The sequence below is a fragment of the Mytilus galloprovincialis genome, chromosome 6, assembly GCF_965363235.1.
Source record: "Mytilus galloprovincialis chromosome 6, xbMytGall1.hap1.1, whole genome shotgun sequence".
NCBI classification, from domain to species: Eukaryota; Metazoa; Mollusca; class Bivalvia; order Mytilida; family Mytilidae; genus Mytilus; species Mytilus galloprovincialis.
This window is the reverse complement of record NC_134843.1, coordinates 44,717,461-44,743,266: the sequence shown is the minus strand read 5'-3', so window position 1 is coordinate 44,743,266 and position 25,806 is coordinate 44,717,461. Positions and strand designations below refer to the sequence as shown.

The 25,806-nt window shown below is 31.7% G+C and overlaps 1 protein-coding gene and 1 long non-coding RNA gene across 8 annotated transcripts in view; one reads left to right on the top strand and one right to left on the bottom strand.

The window, feature by feature from the left end:
• LOC143079685 (uncharacterized) overlaps positions 1–10,527 on the top strand; it is a 33,443-nt gene extending 22,916 nt beyond the window's left edge. For 5 of the 7 annotated variants that reach the window (XM_076255169.1, XM_076255174.1, XM_076255172.1 and 2 more), the window contains exons 2-7: positions 2,539–2,637; positions 3,207–3,543; positions 4,381–4,572; positions 5,138–5,430; positions 5,757–6,523; positions 9,265–10,527. In XM_076255169.1, the coding sequence (XP_076111284.1) occupies positions 2,539–2,637; positions 3,207–3,543; positions 4,381–4,572; positions 5,138–5,430; positions 5,757–6,523; positions 9,265–9,620 (2,044 nt within the window). In that variant the 3' untranslated portion in view covers positions 9,621–10,527. Of the gene's footprint in view, positions 1–1,000; positions 1,159–1,942; positions 2,088–2,538; positions 2,638–3,206; positions 3,544–4,380; positions 4,573–5,137; positions 5,431–5,756; positions 6,524–9,264 lie in introns of those variants that run through there. The other 2 variants (XM_076255170.1, XM_076255173.1) reach the window with 2 other exon arrangements.
• Positions 10,528–11,839: 1,312 nt separating this feature from the next.
• On the bottom strand, positions 11,840–15,725 carry LOC143079687 (uncharacterized). Its single transcript, XR_012979461.1, has 3 exons — positions 15,462–15,725; positions 13,443–13,518; positions 11,840–12,809 (listed from the first exon to the last, which is right to left on the bottom strand). It is a non-coding gene; the product is annotated as an uncharacterized LOC143079687 (long non-coding RNA).
• Positions 15,726–25,806: the final 10,081 nt, after the last annotated feature.

The following is a 25,806-nucleotide window of genomic DNA, read 5'->3' as shown; positions in this document are numbered from 1 at the left end:
CAAAAACGAGATGTTTTGTTTTACTGTTGAAGTCCGTTCCCATATTCAAACTGTTTGGTTTGTAAGCCAACAATAGCTGTTTATTTGCAGCATTCATTTAAGTACATACATATTTCACTATGATCTTTTCGTTCTATGTAGATGTATTATAAGTTGTGACATACAGGGCTTAGATCAAATCAATATAGTTTCTATGATAGTATAAAAATACTGAATTACTTTATAAAAGGTTGTCATAAACACATATATATTCTTTCAATCTATTTGACATTGATGGTATTGTATACTCGACACGCATAGAGGACTACGTTTAACATATCCTTAAATTCAAATAAAAGATCGCAAGTAACGTTAATTCAGAGGTATATTGTACTAGAAAAGAAATAGTAAGATTACCGAATTAAGTTAATTCCATAATTATTGTATATAATTTCACCAACAGCTATTTAAATCGAGTAACTTTTGTGTTGACTTGGCGTTTTTAAGTACATTTAACGACCTTAAATTGAATTTAATGGAGTTCTCATTATTATAATTCGTGTTTTGAAAAAAATCCACGGACATAAAAAGTTCAAATAAAGTTTAAAAATCAAGATACCTATAGATACCCTTTGACTCACAGTCTTAAAACAAGCCTTACACATGGACAATGGCCATAAACACCTTACTGATATAATAAGAATTTAGATTTTATCTTGACCAAAGTTCTTTAAATCATAAGTTCTGTGATTACTTTTCGAATCAGACTACAGGAAATTTTTTTTTTAACTTTTACAATATCAAAATGAAAAAGTCTTCATATTGATATTTTTTTCTGAGATCGTCATCTGTTATTTAGTCTTTTTTATTTCGTGTAAAAAAGGTTAGAAGAGGCTAAAAACGGTTTCCAAAACTATAAAACATTTCCCTTTTCTCGATAGAAAAGTCATTAGCTACAAAGGAGCCCAATAGCCTTTGGTTACAAATTAACTTAATTCGACGTGAACTTGCTTTGTTACAGGAATCACAAGCAATGAGAATTGAAAAACAGCATTCAACATGGGGGTTTTCTTTAGAGGGTGGTGATAAATGTAATAAGGATGATATGAATGAAGATGATAACGCAGGAGATTGCAAAACTTCCGGTACTGTCACGCCAGTTTGGGAGACAACTACTCCGTAAGCCTCTTCCTTTGTTTGGATGTGGAGGTGCTTAAATAGAACCGTTTTATCTTGCACGCTTAAGATAACCGTTACAATGTTTTGGGGAGTTTTAAATGTTGCACTGCACACTTTCATATTTTTTTTCGTTGCTGAAAAAAACAGTCGCATACATTGTTTCAAAGATACTAACATATTTCTAGGCATATCAGCAGTATTTATTAAGAATTAAATGTAGCCTTAAGTCATAAAAAATCAATCATTATGGAATGGTACGACGCAAAAACAACATTTGATTCCGGTATCAATATCTCTGATTTATTTATATTTATATTTTGCACTGATGGCAATTGAAAAGTTAGATAATTACATGTAGCGTTGTTACAACTTGCAAACTTTTATGAATAAAAACTCGTTAACACGAGATTTAAATGGTACATAGATATTTGTATACCGCGAAGAAATATAAACTTGAGACCCTGGAATCTTATTGAACCGAAATAAATGAATAGATTAAAAAACAAGCTTAATAGCAATAAAAATATTATATAAAACAGGAACAAAAGTGTGGCGCACCAACGAGACCCCAGTCACGTATCTATCCAAATAATCTACGAAGTGGAAAAACATTATTACGAAACGAATTTAAACAAATGCTAATTCCTGAATTGCATTTGCATCTAATATGACTAACGTTAATGCAAAGCCGACCTATTAAATTTTCATAGTGGTTGGTATTGTGTTGAATTGCTATGACCACCGTCATATTAATATTTAAAGCCCAAATCAATATTTAATTTCCAAAGCTTCAAAATGATGTCATACAAATGAGATTAGCGGAGATTTACTTAATATACAAAACTGACCAATATTTATATAACACTTGACAATGTTTTATAGTGTATTGGTTGTATGTGTGCACTTGTTTTATGATCTGTTATGTATCTGTAAGTGTTTGTTATGGCATATTAAATAATGTTACGTTAAAAGTTGACATAACTGATTTAGTTATTAATTAAAATGTTTGAAGTTATGTTTCAGTATTTCTGTGTTATGTCAAATTAAAGGATTTTATGTTAAAAGTTGACATAGCTGATTAGCTTATAATTTAAAATATTTGAAAATTTATGTACTTGAAAGTTTTTGTTATGTCACATTAAATAATATAATGTAAAGAGTTGATATAGCTGATTACGTTATAATTTAAAATATTTGCCGAACGTCTTTATTGTACAGGGGATCAATTAAAGACTGTGGGGTGTAACTTAGTCTTGTTAACCTTGTTTCAATTCGAATTAAATGGTTCTAGTACATGATAGTAGTACATACATATATGTTGATATTGTTTGTAAATATGGAGATATATAAGGCAAATTCTGATTATTATATTCATTACAGACCAGAAATAGACAGCAATATGAAAAATAAGCAAATATCCAATTCCTGGAGTGTTGGAATTAATTCTACTCAGAAGGATATGTTAGATGACGATGCCCAGTAAGTTAAATATTCTTTATATCAAATATGTTATGTTTTATACATTTAAAAAGTATGAGGAATATACTTTGGTGAAATGTATAGCACCGTGAAATTCATATGAAAATTGAAACACGAATCAGAATAAAATTGTGTATACATAGAAAATTGTAGTATCAAATAAGTAAATAATTGTTATTAAAAGTAAGGATTGAAAACTCCCATGTTTTTGTTTAACTAACTTTGTTATGTTTTTTGGGTTTTTTTTATATTAATTTTGACTGTTAAATTAGAATATTACATTAAATAATAACAATGTATTTTTGTATTATAATGATCTTTTGTTATCAATAGACTTACAGTATGTCAGAATCCCGCTTGTACGGGACTTTCTGCTTTTTATGTTTAAAAAATACAGTTTGAAGACGATTGATGCCTATCAAATATACATTTTAACATGACGCATGTTTAGGATATTTTGCATCCGTGTTTCTTGTTTGTGGCGAGTGAACAGATTTTTCAGTTCAAAATATAAAGAAGGTAAAACATTGGTTGTTTTAGAAGTCTGATTCTTTTGTTTTATTTTACAGCTTGAAAGTTAGCTACTCTCCTGGAAAGAAGGGTGGAAATTTTGGACTTCCACTAGGAGCTAAACTTACAGTTCCAGAGGGATTATTTGGTAAAAAGGATTCGATATCATGTCAAGTAGCCCCACCATCACAGAGATGGCGGCATTCGCCTGTATTGCCATATTATGAGCACCTTACAAGTGAAATATTTATTTTAAATTCAACAGTTCATCCTTTAAAGAAAAGTGTTATTGTGAGGATACCATACTATCAGATAGATTCCGAACATAACGAGATTAACGTTAAAGGAAAATGGAAAGACGAAGAGGAATGGGTCAATGTAGGATTTCTCCACAAGGTACTATAATTATTTATTTGCATTTTAATAATATTTTAAAGATATTGCGTGTATATAATGTTAAATCAGATTATTTATATCAAACATATAAATACTTTTACGATAGTTTTACCTTTTCAACAACACATTTGCTTTTATGCTCTTTATCAAGTAGATAGAGAGAGACATAAAGGTTTGAACAATGTTATATTTTTACCGGGAAAAACATCTGTTATAAGGCACATCTTAATTGCTTTTGGTAAATAGTTTGATTGGATATAATGAACTTGGTACGGACATTGCTTTTACAACCATATGAAAGAAGAATATGTATCAGTTTCCTTCCATTGCTTTGATGTTGTAGTGTAAAATTGTCACAATTATAGTTTGAATTGTCTGTGCTGCTTTGAAATTTATCTACGCAAACGGTTCTGTGGAACGTGTACATTTTCAAATGAGTTGACCTGGAATCTAACGTCAATTAGTCTGCAGAAAAAAACCTTACCTCTACGTTACTATCAACAAATAATATTGGCTAGTTATACTCAAAGATGTGCCTGATGACTTATCTGGAATCTTTGTAGCTTAGTCCCGCATATATGATGCTAAGGTTGAAAACCTACATTCAGAAACATTTTTTTTAAAATAGCGATGTCAAGGTTGAATACCTAAAATGACATTTACAAATATTGAAAAAGTAATAAAGTGAACTTTGCGTTTACGTCAGTGATACAGCAATCCAACAAATAAAATTTGTCTATCTCGGTCCTTTTTCTTTCAACATGATGTAAAATGATAATGGTTGTTATTTAAGTATTGTCTGCTTTTTGATAAACAAAATCTGGTTTTTTTTTTCAGTCGGATACCTCCTCCCCATGTATAGAACTGGAAATCGACAGACTAGGTGTATTTGTGGTCACCTTCACTCCAAAGAAGGAGACTTTCGAAGTGACTACACAAGGATGTTTATATAATGCACACATGAGTAAATATATCAGTGTTCGTGTACCAAAGAAAGCTGCAGAGAAAAACTTTCAATGTGCAATACAGGTGAGAACATTAATTTCACACACGTTCATATCCAAAAATCTTTATATTTGCAGAACACGTTGCGAAAATAGTTGTGGAGGGAAACTTTGAGATGTTGCCTATTTTGATAATAAAAAGACAAAACTGTTTGCGGAAAATTAAGATGTGAATTGATCTAAACGTACAAGTAGAGCTGAACTGTAATGGCTCTATACTTTTAAATCATTTAAAAGTTGTTACGTCTGCAGCATGTGAAAAGTACAATTGATACATCATAGCTATTTAGATTTTGATAGAGCAGATTTCATATAGCTATTGACATATCCCCATCAAATATAAAAATGTTAATCTGGTATGCCTTTCCAATCCGTTATATACTAAAAATATGGTACATCAAAATATGCTAATTTCGTCATGGTGTGTTGACATGCCGTGGTTACTTTGAGATCACATGTGAAATTTGATTTTAAAAAGAGAAAGAACAATAAATCTGACATTTTGTAAGTCATACCGTATACATTTTTACATTAACTAAGACTTGTTTTAAATCTATAACTTGATTCTATTTTTTTTTTATTATTTGTAGATAACTCCAATAACCGAAGAGAAGGTTAAACTAGCAAAGGAGTTCTATCCATTTGAAACCTCAGAATTGGAAAATGTTTCAGAAATAATCGACTTAATTCCTAATTTTCAATGTACATTCAGACGAGCAGTAAGCGTTAAACTGCCCCTCCCCGCCAATGTTGAGGTCGAAAATGAAAGCGCCAACACTGATATTGCAGTATTAGCGAAACTGGACTCTGGATGGGAATTAGTAGATACAAAATACAGATTCACAAGAACCACAGTAACTTGCGATGTCAAAAGTCTTACAAGGTATGGGAAAGGGATAATGTGATAATGTAAACTACAATGTATTGCTTATTATCAACAAAACATCAGTAGCATAATTTTGGGAACAACTAACCTGAATTAAGCTAACTGAATTACAAAAATCTATGTCAATTTATCAAAATTGGATATAACGCCTTTCAGCTTTTTTGCAAAACTAAAATACAGCCAGGTGTAGGTTTTTTAATTATTGGTTACTATACTTGCATGCGGTCATTCTCTGTACAATCTGATGCACTCTATTTCGCAATTAAATCTTTCAGTCTTATAATAATAAAAATGATACTTACATATTTGAAATTTGTTTTCAGATTTTGTGTGGTTAAATCGAAACCAGACAGAAAGAAAAGAATGGCCGCTGCAGTCAGTATTTTGGAAGGTCGGTGTGAAATGGAAAAGGGCGAGGTTATGGCATTTATAAATTTCCAAGAAAAAACATGGTTTTTGGTGCTGGAATGTTTCCCTAAGAACAAATTAGACAGTAAAATTGCTGAAATGAAAGAAAAAGGTTTCCGACATTTTAAAAAGGAGATAAGCAAACCGGAAGAACCTGTTGATAATAAACAACACTTTCGGAGACCGCCAACTATCAAAACCAAATCTCAAAATGTACCAGTAGAATTCGAAATATTTGATGGATTGAAATGGACATTTAATGTTTCTGATGATCTCAAGGCCAATTTAGATAGTGACTATATGGAAAACAAAGACCTTCAATATTATAAACATTTACCGGAAAGTTTACGCAAATTTGTTATAGAACCCAAAACTACGGAGGAACGAACACTTATAGGTGCAATAAATCTAACGCCAGTCGGCATAAATGATCAAAAAGTTCGAGAGGCATCAACAATGGCGCTAAGGATAGAAGTCGACGAGGAAACGGTAAAAGCATACTTCCATGAGGAGGTTATACCAGAAGAACCGGAAGTCAAGAAAGAAAAACCGAATTTGGATTTGTTGAGAACACCCGAGATCAAAGTTGATAAACCTACAACACCTTTCACACCAAAGTTTAAACCCCTGCCAGCTAGTGTCATGGAGCGGTTGATGAGAACAAGCCGACCTCAGATAATCAGTAAGCATTTTTTTTTTTCAAAACAAACAAATCCGTTATATAAATATTTCTAAACTATGCTTCTATTACCTTATCATTTTATTGTTCAAAATAAATGATATCGCATTTATTAATAACAGATACAACATACGCAATTCGTATATAAGGTTACAGTGTTTCGTAATGTGCAATGTGTGGATATTTTATTTGTTCGGTGTTAATAAAAGAAACTTTGTGTGTATGCGCCAATAACGACACAATTACATGACACCAATTTTCTTACTGATATTAATTTCATGAATTTATTAAACGAGGAAATTTAAATCTACTCTGATACTGTTTTTTTTTATTTATAGACTATCGTTGGTTATCTGAACGAGATTGATTTTTTCACTTGAGCCGGTACGACGAAAGTGAGAAAAGAAATCGAGTTCAGATGACCAATGATAATCTGTTTATATCGCTATTTACCTATAAAGACGTTGTTAATTTCCTTGACAACTGTATGTGTTCCCTTAGTTTCTAGCGACAATTTTTATATCACTCAACTCCGTTTTTATATCACTCGACTCCGCTGAAAAAAGGAAATTTTCAGTCAGCAAGATCAACGGAAAAAAAGGTAAAATAGCGATAATAGTCCATCGTTATAAAAAGAAAGACTTATATATATATATGCTCTATTCTAGGATCTACAACACAAAGTATTTGCAATAATAGCAATGTTTAGATAGCCATTTTAAACATCAATAAAGTTTATGCTCAACATTTATACAGTCGAAATATCCCTGTTAAAACATTTAAGTAAATGTATCTTTTTGTAAATTAAACAATTAGAAACGTTTTTGTAGATCGGAGATTAGGTAAATGATTTAATTAGCTGCCAGAGAAATTTCAATTTAGGAGCTTACTTTTTTATATCAGTTATAAACTATGCATGTGTGTTATATATTTTTTAGAATTATTTTTCAGTTTTGTTTTTATAAGGAGTGCCTTTTTATATTTCACTTTTTGAATTGTAATGTTAGCCCAAAAGCTATAGGGCAGACGTTGCCGGTTAATGAAAACCGTATAAAGAAGTTTTGCTGTATACATTTATTTACCACATATGTTATATAACCTTTATCTAGATGATTTTATATTGCAACATAAGGACACTTTCGCATGTTTATATAGTCACGACAAACAGTATAAATTAAAAATTGAGACAGTTTGCTTTGTATTCTCACAACAACATGTTTAAACTACGTTCATATTTGTATTTTTATACATATCAACTTGCAAAAGTGCATGTTATTGCATGTAAAAGTATATTATTGCGTAGATATTTTATTCATTATTTGAAGTTATTTATGCATTTTTATTACAAGTCAATATAAATTTTAAAGACTTAAAATAACCTTGACATACTAGTGTTAGAAAATTAAAAGAAAACAAATTATGAAATGTGATTGGTGCAATTCCGATGGTTATGGTCGCATATGTCACTGCCAAATCAAATATTAAGATTTTTACATTTAAATTTGACTAGCTTAAGATTTTCATGAATATTCTTAATTTTCTCGAGGTATATGTTGACATACATGTAGAAAATTCGAATCCCTTTTTTGTCTTTCGGTTAATAATCACCAAATCTAATTTATACCTCTTTTATTTTTCAATAGTCTGTCAATGGGCGTTGCAAATAAAGGTTAAATAAAAAAAAAAAGATATACACGTAGCTAGGTTGGTTTTTTTTTTTTTTTTTTTGGGGGGGGGGGGGGTGCAATTTTGAACCGTGCGCATACAGTTCCTAAGCTTCAAATTTGCTAAATTGTTAATATGGTTTTATTGAAGCAATACGTAAACCTGTACAATTATAAACACAATGATTACAAAATATGGGCGCATTGCATTTGCGCCAATTTTTAAAAAATCTAAACTTTCATTTGCCCCACAATGTTATATTTCATTTGCGCCAAATAAAAAAAACTTCATTTGCGCCATTTCACAGGTAATTCAAATAAAATATAAGCGAACAGTTGAATATTCTTTGCTATTTTTCTTGAATAAGATTTGTTTTTACAGTATTTCTCCTGGATGATTGGTCATACTAATTTCTAATACAAAACTGAGGTTTAAAATTATTAAATGTTTATATGCTTGAGGTGTATAGATGGACATTGTCAGTTCAGAGTACAATAGGAAATAAGTCTGTATTTTTTTATGATCACACAAACGGTATATAGCTTATCATATGCATCATATTAAAAATCGTTTAGTTGTTCCATAAACCTTGTCGCAAAGGCAGAATAACAACTGATATGGACAGAATTATAAATTTACTATAGTGTATAAAATGAAGTCATCATGCATACAACTGTCTTGTAATTTTACTACTTTTTAAATATGTTCAAAGTAACAGAACTGTGTTTTAACGAAGTTTTAATATACCTTGTGTATGATTTTAATATGCCTGAATTCTGAGGATATGTTTTAGTATGCCAAAAAAATGTATTTATTTTTTAAAGTGTTTTCTGAAAGAAAAAAAAAGAATACTATTTACCTTTATTTACCTGTATTATTGGCGCAAATGAAATATTTTTTGTGGCGCAAATGAAAGATTTTTTTGGGGGCAAATGAAATGCCAATTGGCGCAAAAGCACCGCACCGCAAAATATATGCAGATGCCAAGGGTGTTATAAAACACAAGTCGAAATATACCATTAGTACAGTCGTATCGATACTAATTAAATGACTTAACAACAGATCTTCATATATTTCAGTTGAAAGAGAATCAAAGGCTATTACAGGCAAGAGTCTTCGCAATTTGTCTAAATATGTTCCGGAAGGATTGACCCTAGCAGTTCACCTTGACCTTCCAGACAGTACTATTACTGGCATAGGTTTTGATGCAATTTCCAATGGATTGTCTATGGCAGACGTCACCTACAAAATCTTGTTATACTGGAAACGAACAAGAAAAGACAAAAAAGACCTTGCAGTTGAAATGTTAGCGGATGCATTGAGGGAAATGGGCAGAGTTGAGGCAGCACACGTTGTACAAGAGTGTCACAAAAACAGCAAAGAAGTAACACCGGAAATATATTCAGAACTTCTATCTAAAATGGCATTGTCTTGAAGAAATATTTGTTAAAGTTATTGCATTTATGTTTACTGGTATCTAAATAAGAGAAAGGGGAAATCATAGTTTGGCTCCATTTGATTTGTTAAATTTCGCCAATCGATTGACAACATTTTTCAAAACCTCAGAAGATAAATGGCCAAAACAAACAAGTTTTTATCAAATTATGTTATGCCTTTTAGAGAATAACAAACTGTATTCAAAGGGAGACAAGGCAAAATAGTTAAACATACATGTATTTATCTAAAGTATACGAAATATTCTACTAATTTAGGTCAAATAAATATACAATGAGCAATGGCTCTATATGATAAGAATCATAATAAAAAATACGGATAACAATCAACTATTTTGTAGGTAATCTTAAAATTTATTGGAACAGAGAGGAGGCTGAGGTCGGTCGATATATTATTTGGGAAATATTCGAACGGTTTCTCAAGTTGCCCTTATCATAAATATAGCATCAATCTTAAAACAACCATTCACCCATGAGCATTAAATGGGTCGATCCGTGTACGAAGTGTAAATATTCATTGTGTGCATATAATAATTGTTCATTAGCCTCAAAATTCTATGCTTAAAAAATAATAGAAAAAACAGAAATATGTAATTGGTCTACAAGTGTTCTTTTTATAGATTTTAAGGTGTAATCTAAGTGTCCACTAACACGTACAAGTGATGTCCTCCGGATGTGGGTAATAGAACGACAATTTCCTGTTCATCAAATAATCAAGTATACTTTTCGGTGCATATTTTATTTGTGTATAATGCTTAAATTTGTTTGTGTAAAACTGCGCTGATTGATATTAAAGATATTTGAATGCAATAATTAAAATTGTGTATGCTATTGTCAAGTATTGTGATTCAGATACATTAATCTGTGATAATAAATTGTTTTATTTTTCATTTGTTTTAATTAAATCATTTAAATCGTAACAAACAAGGATAAAAGAGGGGCGAAAGATGCCAGGGGAACAGTCAAGCTCATAGATCGAAAATAAACTTACAATTCCATGGCTAAAAAAGACAAACAAACAAATAATAGTGCACAAGACACAACATAGAAGACTTGAGCAACACGAACTCCACCAAAAAACTTGGGGTGAACTCAGGTGGTCCGGAATGGTAATCACATCATGCTCCACATGTGGCACCCATTGCGTTGCTCATGTTATTACAAACCTGGTAAATAGTCTAATTTGGTAGGTGACATTCGTGAAAAGACAACAGGATTGTAATTACGTGTGTGATAATGTGTGGGTGAGACATTATCTTAATATCAAACAAGATTTTTAAAAAACGAAATAAGAAAATGCTCGGAAATATTCTTGCTGTTTTCATTTTGTTCTTGTTACTAGATCTCAAATTTCTTCTGTAGACAAAATGATTTCTAGATATGTTATGTTTAGAACATTATTTGGCTTTTTAACTTTTTTGAGAGTCACTTTTTGAATTTGAGCGTCACTGATGAGTTTTTTTTGTAGACGAAACGCGCGTCTGGAGTAAATACTTTGAATTTGAGCGTCACTGATGAGTTTTTTGTAGACGAAACGCGCGTCTGGAGTAAATACTTTGAATTTGAGCGTCACTGATGAGTTTTCTGTAGACGAAACACGCGTCTGGAGTAAATATAAATTTAATCCTGGTATCTATGATGAGTTAATTTAGTTAGTCGGTGGAATAAATTGAGTGACCTTCTCTCTTTTTTTAACTTTAAAATGTTTTTATTACCTTTTTTGGTATGTTCCTGGTTTAAAAAAAATAGCTTATCGACTGCTAAAAATGTACACCCTTTTGAAACGATGTCCTCTTTGAAATATGTTCCCGGTATAATGTGATTTCCATTTTGGAATACCAAAATGTAAAATTAACGTTGTAAGACACAACAATTTTTCGTAAAACTTAATTTATAGAAATCAAATGAAAGACCATTTCTCAAAGGACCTGCCAATTTATTTTTTTTTGCGATTTCAAGAAATTGTAATAACTTTGCATTTGTTGAACATAAAGTAACAGTGCTTACTTCACAATGGTACTGTAGTTTCCTTACAAACGAACAAAGGCGTACTTAGTTTATTATGGACACCATATACTGAGAGTCTCAGAATTTAAGATAAGGTTTCGTTCTTGTAACGTATTGCCTCATGTAAGCTTACATGCAAAACAGCTGATATTTAAGAGGGAAACAAGACCAAAAAGCCACATAGAAAACAAAATTTAGTATACACCATGGATGATCATGTATGTAGAAATATGAAATTGTGATTTAACCAGAAAATATTAAAAGTTATGAAATCCTGACGTCAAAACTACTTTTTTCTACTTTCTGTTTGCTGTTTTTACTAGTCCGCACCCTTTCCAGTAAACATGATAACTTTCCACTTTCATAGTATGATATACCCAAACAGATGTTTCAATTCAGCATAAACTTTTAATAAAACAGAAAACACTGAGTCCTTTTTTTCTATTATAATCATTATTACAACTTTGGTTGTAGTCTTTGTCAATATGTTGCGATTGGCAGGTAATTAAACTCAACAAATTCAATATCGCCAAATAGTTGCTGTAGATACTTTGAGGAAAAATACTTGTCATCCGTCACATAGCTCGGTGGTTCAAGTTTTGGAACAACCTCTGAAGTGTCTATAAATGTATTCAATTTAGAAGTATAAATCATCATATTGTCTTCAGTCATATCCGTTTCCGTTGTACGGATAGTCTCTGTAATTTCTTTCATTTTACAGTATTTATTGGTATGAAGCTTGATGAATTCTTCATATTGCGTATTTGCCTGGTTACGCAAGCCATCTAATTTAGTTATCAACTGTTTTTGTAAATCGTCAAATTTCTGTCGAATAATTTCTCTTCTGAATACAACCGAATTAATGCTTTCATCAACTGCTTCATTGAAACGTTTTTGAACTTGCATGGTAAGATCCAATTCTGAACTTAATTTTGACAGTTTGTCTTCTGCTCTCTTAGTCCTTTCTCTTAGCAAGCGTCTTGTTCTATTTCCATAGTCACTTAGTTTTGTCTTAAAACATCTTCTATGTTTGCCATTCCCAGAAATGCAGTCATCGCATATAAAAACTCGGCATTCTTCGCAATAAAATCGAATATATTCCGACTTGTGGTAGACACACATTGGTTCAGGGTTACATGACCCATGTACATCACTCAAACATCCTGTAAAAGTAAGAAACAATTGTAAATGTTCAAAGACTAAAAGCAGGAATCCAACTTACAAACGGTATTGTGGATACGACAATTGGAATATATGTGTTAACAAACTATTGATCCCTGCTCGTAAATTCAAATGGATGTCTTCAAATTTACCACTTTAAACACATTACTCTTACTACCTTGTAAGCAGATAATCTCTATAATAAGCTTTATAATATAGTACCTACTTAGAGATATATGCATTGCTAGTGGGACGTCGTTACATAGAAATGGAAAGTTCACAGTTGGGAATCTGAAATCATCCCTTTTATTGTAAAGTTTTGTTCTTAACCGACCCTCATTTTAAATTTCTAGATATAAGTGAACATATGAGGTAGACTAAGCTATTTCTGTGAAATCGGCCTTTCAGTTACTAAACTTTGAATTATTTAGTTAGAGAACATGATCTATATTGTATATAGCGGAACATAAAGTTAAATGATAAGTTAAGGCTTCTTGTCATTCTTCTTGAGACGCTCTGGTATGAATTCTTGTTCATATGGGTAAAAGAATAAGTTGACAAAAAGAGGAGAACAGTTGATCGTGTAACAATTGTTGGCGTTAAGGAAATGAAGTTATGAGGATAAAAAAAAATACCTTTCTGAGACATTGAGTTTGACTGTCTTTACTATTCAGTCTCTAAACACAGCTAGTAATCGTTAGTCCTTCTGTTCTGTAAAAAAAAAAAACAATATTTACTTCCATATTTAAACAATTGTTTGGAATAGTTACAATAACACATCATGTAGCAAATTAACCTGACGATATCGGGATATGGGTATTTAGTCGGATCTTAACACGTACTTGTGATTTGTTTAAAACCGGTTTTAACGAAGAAATGTCGAAATGTTCAGAACTTAATTAAATCTGTTTTTGGGTAAGATGGTGCAAGCATACGATTTTTATTGCGTCTTACACTTTGAGAAACGAATAATCTTTAGCTTCTTTATTTAAATATTGTGTAAAAACGTTAATTATCATATGAGCTATGAAAGTCAAGTGGCTCAAGCATTTTACTGAGGAAGTTTTAAAAAATTGCAAAGAAATATTTTAACAGTGGGTTAGATTTCATTAGTCTTTACTATCTATAGATTAACAACTTTTGGTTATATTTATAATTTAGAATCATCATTGAAGGTGGAGCGCGATTGCACAGTTAATTAATTATATTGATGTGCCATTTGTATGCAAGAGTGACATTCCGTTATATTATGTGCCAATTCGAAAAAGTTATGCGAGTATTGTCTCCCTTTAACAGGTTCATTATTTTATAATTAAGTTTAGGTTTCTGATATAAATTTGAATAGTTACAAAATGTATCAGTTCAATATATTTCAGTTTTTGTTATAGGTGTATCAAAAACATTGATGTACGAATATAATTTCATAAATTTGAAACGTTTAAAATGATTACATACCAGTATAAAGAACCGTTCATCATTTTTGAAAAAGACTATGATTGAAAATCGTCTTAATTATCTTCCCTTGATGATAGATTGATTGGGAAATGAACCAAAGTTCTCTACAGGTAATCACAGAGAGGGACTAGAAAGCAATTTTTAATTGTAGCTTATTAAACGTCGAAACAACTTTCCACTATAAACAAATGTTATTTTATACAAATATAAGGACCTTGTTAGCTAAATCTACAAATTTTATTAGATATTATGAATTTTTGTTACAATAGATTAATATGCTGCATCATGTGTCACTTCTAATTAAAGAACTTGCTTTTTTTCAAAACTACAATAACATAGATACGGGGTACCAATTTTTCAGCACCAGCTGTCCATTATTAAAAAGATGGAGAGCTATAAATAAAAAAAGGACAAACAAGTATACCAAAGCCGGTCAAGGAACCAGAGCTTTGATTCCGGGAGATAAATTCCAAAAAATTTTCAACGGAAAGTTTAAATAACTCAAAATCCGTATTTTCTACCGGTAACGAAGTACTGGCTACTAGGCAGGTAATACCTCGGGGACTATCAGGCCACCAATAGAAGCTTCGACCCAGTGGTAGTTAAAACATTAACTTTAACAATTTTTCTGCACCAGGTGGGCATTTCAACAATCAATATCTCTTCAGTAATTCTCGAAGCCAAAACATTTAAAAGCCTAAAGCTTATTAATAAGATGAAGAGCTATAAACCAAAAACGACAAAAAGTAAGCCAAATTGGCCAAAAAAACCCAGAGTTTTACATGAGGGAGAAACAACTGTACCGTCCCAACTAGGAACCGACGATTGGCTCAGTGCGCAACTCATCCAACAACTGATATAAAGAAATGTACTCCCTGGTACAGTCTGCTGATTCAATTTCAGGCATGTACACCTTTTGGTCGTTTTTTGTTTTGTTCAATGTGACTTTGAGGGAAAGAAGAACTCTACAAGCACAAAACATTTACTACTTACATTACGTCCTCTTCTTTATACATATAACAACACACATGTATGATGTCAGTAAATGCATAATGAAAACGCTTTTAAGTTATGGAAAATAAAGGAAGGAGTCCCACATTTTTATGGCAGTATAAAAAAAAATACTCCTAGGAGATTACGATGTAGAAAAAAAACATAAGTACATACTGTATTATTTATATGTCTAAACGTGTACCTACATTAACATGAATATATCCTACCAGTAAAATTGTCGGAAGTAAACTGTTTGTCATCATCAACAGTAGTTTTGTAATCATTTTATCATAAAATTCCCATTTCTAAAAACTACGACTTTAATAAGAAAACGACGTATTTTACACGGAAAATTCATGTCGCTCCTCACCTCCACATTTCTTAAAATAGATTTTACTTTTAACCAGTGAGACAGTCTTCGTGTTACTCACTTGTAACATCTAGTCTTTAACATCACTCCTGTGTATACTAATATGTTTTACATTTTTCTTAAAAACAGATCTGTGATAAACGTCTAATAAGAATCAACTGAAATAATAATCAAATCTGTGTTCGTCACTATCAACTTTTCTTTTAAACTTATTTGTAGATCTTATTTTGCTGATCATTTTTGTTAACAATTTCTCTCTTTTTCCATTAAATAATTTTTGAATGAAAACGCAAAACAATAAAAGTAATAAAAATTGTCTTTGAAGGGCAATATCTCCTTCAAGAAAATGACAAATGATTTTGACCATGGAATTATTTATAGTTCTTGTCTTTCTGATCATTTTTTTACTATTTTAAGGTTTTTGTTTAGTATATTGTAGTTTTCAAGATGGTAAACCAGAGATGCACACGAAACATGTATATATCGTCATTAAATATCAAAATATCGCAAGATTATCCGTCATACGATTTCGATCATGTTGACTTATTTATATTCATAAATTTACTGTTCACAAATTTTTAATTTTTTTTAAGGCTTTTCTACCTCAGACATAGATTACCTTAGCTGTATTTGGCAAAACTTTAAGGAATTTTGGTCCTCAATGCTCTTCAACTTCGTACTTTATTTGGCCTTTTTAACTTTTTTGGATTTGAGCGTCACTGATGAGTCTTTTATAGACGAAACGCGCGTCTGGCGTTAATACTAAATTTAGTCCTGGTATCTATGATGAGTTTATTTATTAGTTGATTCTATTTCCCAGATCAGTTGTTTGTTAGAATTTTCTAAAAAAAAAAAAAAAAACACACAAAATTGGTAAAAGTTGTCATCAAACAGTTACAATTTGTATAAAAAAAAACAACAGAAACTGACAGACTAATTGATGGGTATTGTCATGCTGATCATTTTCTCTACTTAAAGTTTCTCTCTTTCTATAATAGATTTTAGATAAAAACACAAAAGATAAAACATGCAAAAATTATCATTGAAGGTCAATAATTCTTATACAAGGGTCGACTGATGATTTGACGATTCTGAATATGTTGTAGATCTTGTCTTCCTGGTCATCTTTATTGGCTATGTAAGAGGCAATGTCCGCATGTGCTATGCTTTGAATTGCTGAAGAAGATAGGTTTTTTTTAAATAAAATTAGTGTCTAAGAATTTGTTGCATTTACTGTAACATTTCAAATATGAAATGATTTAAACTATAATATCGTAAAGAGGACATCTTGCCTTGAAATACATGATTTTTAAACTTTGAAAACAGTTAAAAATCCCATTTAATTGCCTTTCTTTTATACCAATTTCAAAATTCAATTTGTCATGCATTCAATTTGAATATCGTCATCTTTCATTTCTACGAATTAAATTCTGAAGATCCTTCATTTGATCCAGACGCTATCAATCATGCATTTCCTGCATAATATCAAAATATGACTTAGACGAAGCAGAAAGACACAGTTTTTGAAAATATTGATATAAAACTAGAAAGTTTTTGTAAATCAATAAGAAGGAGCACCTCGAGTCAATAATTTATATAATAATACAAATAAAAGTTAACAGTACAAAGACAAATAACTCTGATAACTTTGGATGACACCGTAAAAAATACAGTACTGAGATAAATTTTAAACTTATTATAAATAATACATTATGATGTTTAGCATATTAAATTCTTCCAAATATTTTACTGTTGTAAATAACACAGAGATATGTCTAGCCTTCTTGTTATTTCGATATCAAAATGTAAATGTTGAGATTAAAATAGCAATACTTTAACATGTAAGTCAATGAAAAGGTCTTACAATAAATATATATATACAATATTAGGTCAATGCCAGAAAAATATAAACTTTTTTGTATGAGGCGGAGAAACTGGGGAAGGGAGAGGTTCTATATTTTTATGGCATTGACCTAATATTGTTTTTATACTGCAACCCAAATTAATACTTTAATACCTTTTTAAATCGTAACACAAAACTCAAACTTACTTTCACCCCTTATTGGGCCACTGATTGTAGAGAAAGTGTTCCATGTTCCAATGTTCCACATTTGGACAGATTTATATGCATTCTTTGAGGTAGCAACTTCACAAGTTAGTATTTCTGAATATGTTACCAAATGTAAATGCCAAAGAAAGCTCAAAACTGCAGTGTTGTTTATTTTGGCTAAAAATGAAACATAAGACATAAATTAAGCTTTACAAAGCTTGAGTCGGAATATGCAATACGACTACACACATAAGCCCTGAAGAAATTGTGGGAACTGTTTTGATCCATTTTCCTTTCTCGGTTATGCCCCATATTATTATTTTCATTCATTCTAACCTTTCACATAAACAATGTTCCATATTATTAATTTCATTTCTACTATAGCCTTTCACACAAACAATGTCCCATATTATTAATTTCATTCATTCTAGCCTTTCACATAAACAATGTCCCATGTTATTAATTTCATTCATTCTAGCCTTTCAAATAGACAATTGAAACATGTTTTTGTTTGACCGATGATAACGTTACAGAGTTGATCATTTTGGCCTCAAATTTCAGGTTCGTCTGAAGAAAGATTTTTTACACTTTTTAAACAATTAAGTGTCTTTCTTCAGTCAATTCAATTATATTGTGTGAAAGATTTGAACTGATTTAGTCATACAGACGCTCATATTCATGCTTAAATATGAAAAATCTATCAATTATGCGATAATATGTCACTTTTCAGATAGCTTTTGTCCAAAATGAAAGCGGCCGCATCCGTGTTCATTCTCAACCTTTACATATGTTATGTATTATAATCAAATACAACTTACATTAAGATATTAAGAATAAACACGAATGCGGCCACTTCCATTTAAGACGAAAACCGTCTAAAATTTAACTCAAATGCTTAAATTGTGAAGATTTCAGTAATTTAGCATGACTTAATGATGTCAGTATACATGCATTTTATTGTCAAAACAAGTCCATATTAATGTAGCAGCAGTATTCTCCTTTCCAATAAATAGGTAAAAGTGAACTCCGAAGAAAATTCAAATCGGAAAGTTCCGTATCAAATGACAAAAATCGAAAGCTCTCAACACATCATACCAATAGATAACAACTGTCATATTTCTGACTAGGTACATGCATTTTCTCATGTAGAAAATGGAGGATTCAACCTAGTTGTATAGATAACTAACCTTCATACGTGTATTGCAGTTGTATAAAGTTCAATTATGTTGACAGCGAGATGTGTGAACAAAACAAACCGACATAGCAGGTAAAAATGTCAAAAATAGGGGTACAACAGTCTACCCCAGCAGTCAACATTGTGTTATAATCTTAATCACTATAAAAACAAACAAATAAGTCAATAAAGAAAAACCAAAAAAGCATATAAACAAAGCACATTTACAAAAACGAAAGACAAGAAAACAAAAATTACTATAGCGCAATAAAACAATGACGGAATATATAAGTATCGAGCCACGTCAAGTGAATATTTCCCAAAAATAGACAAAACTGTAAAAGTTATTATTTATAAAGACAAATGAAAGAACAATATAACTCGTTATTAAGATGATAAAGGTCCCACTGTATACTATTCGAAAATGACACAAACGTCAGTCGTCAAATACCCCAAAGCTTCTTTAATTAAAAATCTGATTCAATCAGTCAAATTTAAACGGCATTTGCTGGATGTTACTGAACAAGCTGTGGTAGTGAAAATAAAAGAGAAAAAAATATTTCTATCTTTGAGGTTTCTCATCAAAGTTATCTTCTTTTTTACAAACAGACAAGTCAGGACTTTTTCAACTGAATTTTGCAATGCTATTTATGTTGTGCATTTACTCTATATAATAATTGTTAAAGCCTAGTAGGGTTGAACGCTTGTTCACTATTCAAATGATTATGGTGGCTTTTAAAACAAAGCAAAAACTCGTACCGTATATAGTCGGCTATAAAAAGTTCCGACATGAAATATATGAGACAATCTAATTGAGAAAAATAACGGCCTAATTTATAACAAAACAATTGTCAAAAAAGCAAATATGACAGACCAACGATAACCACTGAACTTCGAGCTGCTACTATAGAGAATGTGGCGGAGTTATACTTGTTTGTGAACGCTCAATCATCCCCTAACCTTGGTAATGGTGTTACAGCATAAAATAAGAACAACCTATCAAAATGTGTTGGATATGGTTTGGCTCAATAGGTCTATATAAAGCAGAAAAAACATCTAACTAAGACGGGACGTGACAGGGTATTTATACATCCCTATCACAATAAAGACACAGATCTGAGAGTGACCCTGTTACAGCAGATAGTCACAAAGCTAATAACAACTAATAAAAGAAATTATGTATATAAAACTAAAATATCAATCAGTAGACGTTAGAAACTTCAATATCAGTCAAAGAAAAAAAAATAACCTTTTGCAATGCCTAGAGATACAAATATCGACAGGTAATAGAGCCATGAATGTGCATATACACATACAATTAATATCTATAATCTGATTTTAATTTACTGATAACAAAATGAATAATAATAGCAATAAAACATTATTCAAATAATAATTATACTAGGGGTCAAGAGGTTTTAGAATAAATTCATTTAAAGGATCGTTAAGTTTACCCGAAACATGTTTTGCCATCATGACGTTTTACACAAGAAAACAGTATCTATATAACCACCATCATTGTATCGCAATCATGTGCTTATATATTTTTCGAATGGTCGTCTATATCGTACTTTAATTAAAATATAAACCATTACAGTTTATGCAAAGGTGTTCTTTACAATATTTCAATTGTTGGTTTCAGTTTGTTGTATTTTTCCGAGAAATTATTTTTTTCAATTCCAATTGTTATATTCAGTTGGTTTTGTGTTTTTATGCCACACCTATGATAGTAGAGGGGCATTATGTTTCTGGTCTGTGCGTCCGTCCGTTCGTCTGTGCATCCGTCCGTCCGTCTGTCCCGCTTCAGGTTAAAGTTTTTGGTCAATGCAGTTTTTGATGAAGTTGAAGTCCAATGAACTTGAAAATTATTATACGTGTTCCCTATGATATGATCGTTCTAATTTAAATGCCAAATTAGAGTTTTTATCCCAATTTCACGGTCCACTAAACATAGAAAATGAAAGTGCGAGTGGGGTATCCGTGTACTATGGACATATTCTTGTTAATAGTATTTTCGAGTATTTATTTTTGAAATGTCGAGAATGATTTGTTTGTTAGTTTCTCCTGATGGAATACAGAGGAATAATTGGTTGAAGTGCTTTTTCTCTCAGGAAGACAAACATGAAGCGCTGGAAACCTCGCTAAAACCGCTTTATGTATCAAAAAGTCGGGATATATGATTCGTTTCAACAATATTCTAGTGTTCCAGAAAATGAATAGAATGCCAATGCTTTAAGAGATATGGATGGAGTTGTGAGCACTTTGAAAAGAAAATATAAACATTGCAAAGAATCTTGTAGGCTAATGTTCAATGCACTAAACTTGAGATTGTAAGAAAGAGACGATAACTCGTGCACCGAAGAGTCTACCTCTGACCAAGGTGTGTTGTCCTTATTTATCATGAACACTCATATTGTGGTATCTAAGACGTATAAATTTTAGAAGATTTCATTGTCGAAAGACAAGCATCTCGTTTAAGAATTGAGGGAAGCCATGCCCATGCAATTGAACTCCTGACTCATCAGTGTCTACACACATTGCAAGAGGAAAATATGTACATAAAATTGAGTGCAGGAGTTGATGAGCAAGAACAGAAATATCATGCAAGGTGCCTGACTAGGGCTGAATTGATAATATGAATAATGAACCGGAACTATTAAAGGGTGAAATCGATCATATTGTTTTTGCTGAACTTACTTGCTATACACATAGTTGAAACAAAACGGGGCAGTCGTAGGGTACTTTTCGGAATTACTAGTCTAGCCGGAGTCAGGGAAATTAATAAAAGGAAAAAACAAAATTGAACGTGAAATTGAGGGCCGAACGTAATTACTAGACAACATTTTACTGTTTATTTTAGCGATAAAATGAGTATATCTATACAGATATATGTTGCTTGGCATGAAACTTGTTTTTTGTTTTAAACAGGTCAAACTTAACGTATGGTATGTCCCTTGACATGGACTTATCATATAAAATGATTTCGATCAATACAATGAAACACAAATCAAAACTGTCTGAATCAATGCCTTCTTATCTTATAAGTAGAATACAGAATAGAAAAGGGGGATGTTTTAAAAAGACAACAACCTAACCATGAATAGTTTTATTTTCTACCGTCCTGCACATGCACAATACATTTGACACGAACTGGATTTTCATCAAATAAAATAATCAATTCGACAATTTCAATTTATTTATTCCTCTTATCTGAGTTTATCTAGTATTTCGCAGTCTTATTTTAGTTTTTAGTTCCAGGAAATCCCATAGCTATGACATACTGATAAGAGGATGATACACATTTGTGTACTATAGTGTCCCTCTTACAAAACATGTTTCAAGCTGATTAAAATGCGTCATCTTTCTTCCAATTGTTATTAGAGGTCAATAATTTTGTAATCTTAGGTAAATATACCCTCAAATATAACTGGGTCTTATACCTCATAACGATGTGTAATGTTATATAACTATTGAATGATGATCAACATTGATATTATCAAAGGAAACTTATATATATAGTGTAGTATCAATATTTTCCCCATGCATTATTTTCCTATTTTCAGAAATCAAAACATTACTTCATTTGCAATTTGTTCTCACCATATTCTGATTAGAAAAAATCCTTTCCTTTTAAAAAGGTTGTTCAAACTCATTGACATGAATCATCGTGCAATGTCATATTACTTCTCCTTCATTCGTCACCCTGTCAAAGCTGTAGGTAACACCATCTGAAAACAAAAACATTCTATTCAATTCTATGTACAATCAAACAGACCTCTGAACGCGGACCTCGACGAAGACACTTTATAATTCAATACACACCACTCCGATAAAAAACATGAATATCAAGTGACATGTCACACTAAATTATTCCACTTTCTCAATAATTCTATTCTTTTCTAACAAAGTCTTTAAATAGCATTTCTATCAGTATGTACGATGTAAAAATAAATGAAAAGTCCACAACACAGTCAAAAGTAACAAAAGAAACTATTTACCCTATAAACAATTTATTATTCCCCTTTCAACTACAATTTTCCAAAATGGCCAGAGCCCCCACTTCCACATATATTTTATATAGCGATAGCACTTTGCCCTGCGTTTAACCGGCGCACGGCATAACAAATATCTGACCACCTGGGTTGATAATAACTACATAAGGTCTAAATCCCAAAACATCAGTTTGCCACCAAGGTCAAACATTACCATCTAGTTCTATCAAGAAGCCACCAAGGCGAATATAAATGACCACCAAGGTCTTGACGCCCCCAAGGCTAGTATTTTTTAATTCATTGTTGCCATCTAGGCAAATGTAAAAAATCATAAAAATGACCACCTAGGTCTATTGCCACCAAGGCATATAAAAATGACCACCTAGGTCTATTGCCACCAAGGCATATATAAATGACCACCTAGGTCTTTTGCCACCAAGGCATATATAAATGACCACCAAGGTCTTAAAGCCACCAAGGCTATATTGCCACCAAGGCAAATGTAAGTAAAAGTTAAAGAATATAGTTACTTTGCCGACAACACGTGGAGCACGACCTTCCCACAGCTTGGATATTGAAAGAATGAGGATGTATCACATGTACTTCCGCCAAAGATATCAACCAATGAGGTTAGTTATCATAGTATCGTGTAAAGTAAAATTTGAATTAGCTATATTACTAGCTGCTTAAAATAAGACAATAATACTACAAAAGTGTTATTCTTTCAATTTTTTATGAATGAACTATGACCCCAATTTAAAAGAAATTGCACCATATTTCACTTTTACGACCGGGAAAAATGGAATCTACACATTTTTTCCTTTCGAATGATATATAATATAGCTGTGTGTTAGATAGGTGCATTAAAAATATTTTTTAGGTCTGAATGTCACTCGCCTATTAGGCAAAGTAATGAATTATATGTTAAAAGGGGAACGATATGTTGTGAACTTCAAATAGGCCAAAGTAAAATAATGATTTGTACAAGTTATTATCTTTTTCTCCACAAAATTTGCACAGGTTATTACTTGTACAATTATATTTATACAAGTAATAACCTGTATGATGGCATCATACAAGTAATTACTTGTATGAAAATTTTGTACAAGTAATAACCTGTACAAAATAATAACATGTACACGACATATATACACATGGGACAAAGTATTGCAACACCAAGTTGAAATTGAAATTAATAAAACACTCTTTATTTTTTTGTGATATAATTTGGTAAAATAGAACTAGTTAAACATTATTTAAGTATCACCTGAGTTTAATCAATAAATATCCACTCGATAAGTTTTTATCTGCACATGCAGCTACTGTACCCGTAAACAGCAAAACAGATGTTTTTACCCTCATTGTTTTCAACACTTTAAATAACCAAGTTTTTAAAGCTATGTGATTGACACCTTGTAATGGGTCCTTGACAACTCTTAACTGCAGCAAGATGGCAGATTATCAGCATAAGAGAAGCAGGGATGTCGCTGTAACAACTGCACGTATTGTTGGTCACCACCATTCCACTATAAATCGTTTTGAGAATAAAAATCAGGCAATAAACGCTGTTAAAGACCTTCCGAGATAATGAAGACCCCCTATACCATTTGCTAGAGAAAATCAAGCATAATGAAGGTTGGTCAGAAGGAAACCCATTGCATACAAGACAATCCTAAAAAGAGAGTGGTGGCAATATAGGAGCCTTTTAACAAGAACTGTTCGAGATCAACTCATCGCTACTGGTTATCGTGCGATAAGACCATTTCGGAGACCATTGCTAACGAACAGACACACAGTTTTCCGTATCTAATGTAGTGCAGAGCCCGCCAAAGTTGGAAATTAGCATCGTGGAGGAAGATCCAATGTTCAAATGGAATTTGGTTCATCTTCCTTGGCCCGATCGTAGCCCGACTTTGAACCATATCGAGCATATATGGGACACTATTGGGCGGAGAGTGCGCGAAAGGACACCCCAGTTCAAACACATCATGAAATAAACAATGCCCTTCATCAGAAATGGTTGCTGCTACCTAAGCAACAAATTAGTCGATTTATGGCAGGAATCAGAAGACGTTAAGATGCGGTTATCCGTTTGAAAGGAGGTTGCGCACAAAGTACTAATTCTTTGGCATATAACGATCAACCATGATGTGAACAGTCATCTGAAGATTAATTTTGAAATGTCTGACATTGTAAAGTTCGACTACAGTAAAAGTTGTAAAATGCATTTTTTTTGTACAAAAAACACTTCATTTTGTTATTAAAATTGTGGTTATATAAATCATTTTTTGTTTTCAAACATTTTTTGTTCGTTTCAATGCCAATGTTATCATAAACTATGTTTCAATAATATTATACACATATTTTAGGATATTTCATCCAAAAAAAGAGGCTGATTTTTCAAGTTTTAACAAATCAAGGTGTTGCAATACTTTTTTCCATGTGTATAGTATATTCTCTTTCTTCAACAAGCAATACAATAAATATAATAGTAAGCATCACATAAAACATTTATTTTAAATACCATTTATATAATTTCTGTGCAAGGTGTAAACTAATGAAATATAATATTGGATCAAGATTTTGATTAATACAATTTAACTATGAACGACCGAAAGACAAACAGCGGTCTACAAGCAATCTGAACCGCACTATAAACCGGAGTGATATCAAGTGATAACTTTTAATTGTGCCAAAAAGTCAATATGCTACAAATTAAGCTGCAGTTGTAAGTTTTGTAATTTTCAAAGTTTTGTTTGTAACTGATTATCCTCGCACAGACTGGCATCATATTTGATCACTTGAATTGTTCTGTCATCAAATCCTATCCATATATTGTCAAAATAATCAACAGCAAAGCTACATGGTTTTTGCTTATGATGAATTATATTTAAAACTTCTCCTCGGTTACTGATAAGATGTTGTCGAAATCTAACTCGATCCATAACTGTAATATTACCATCAC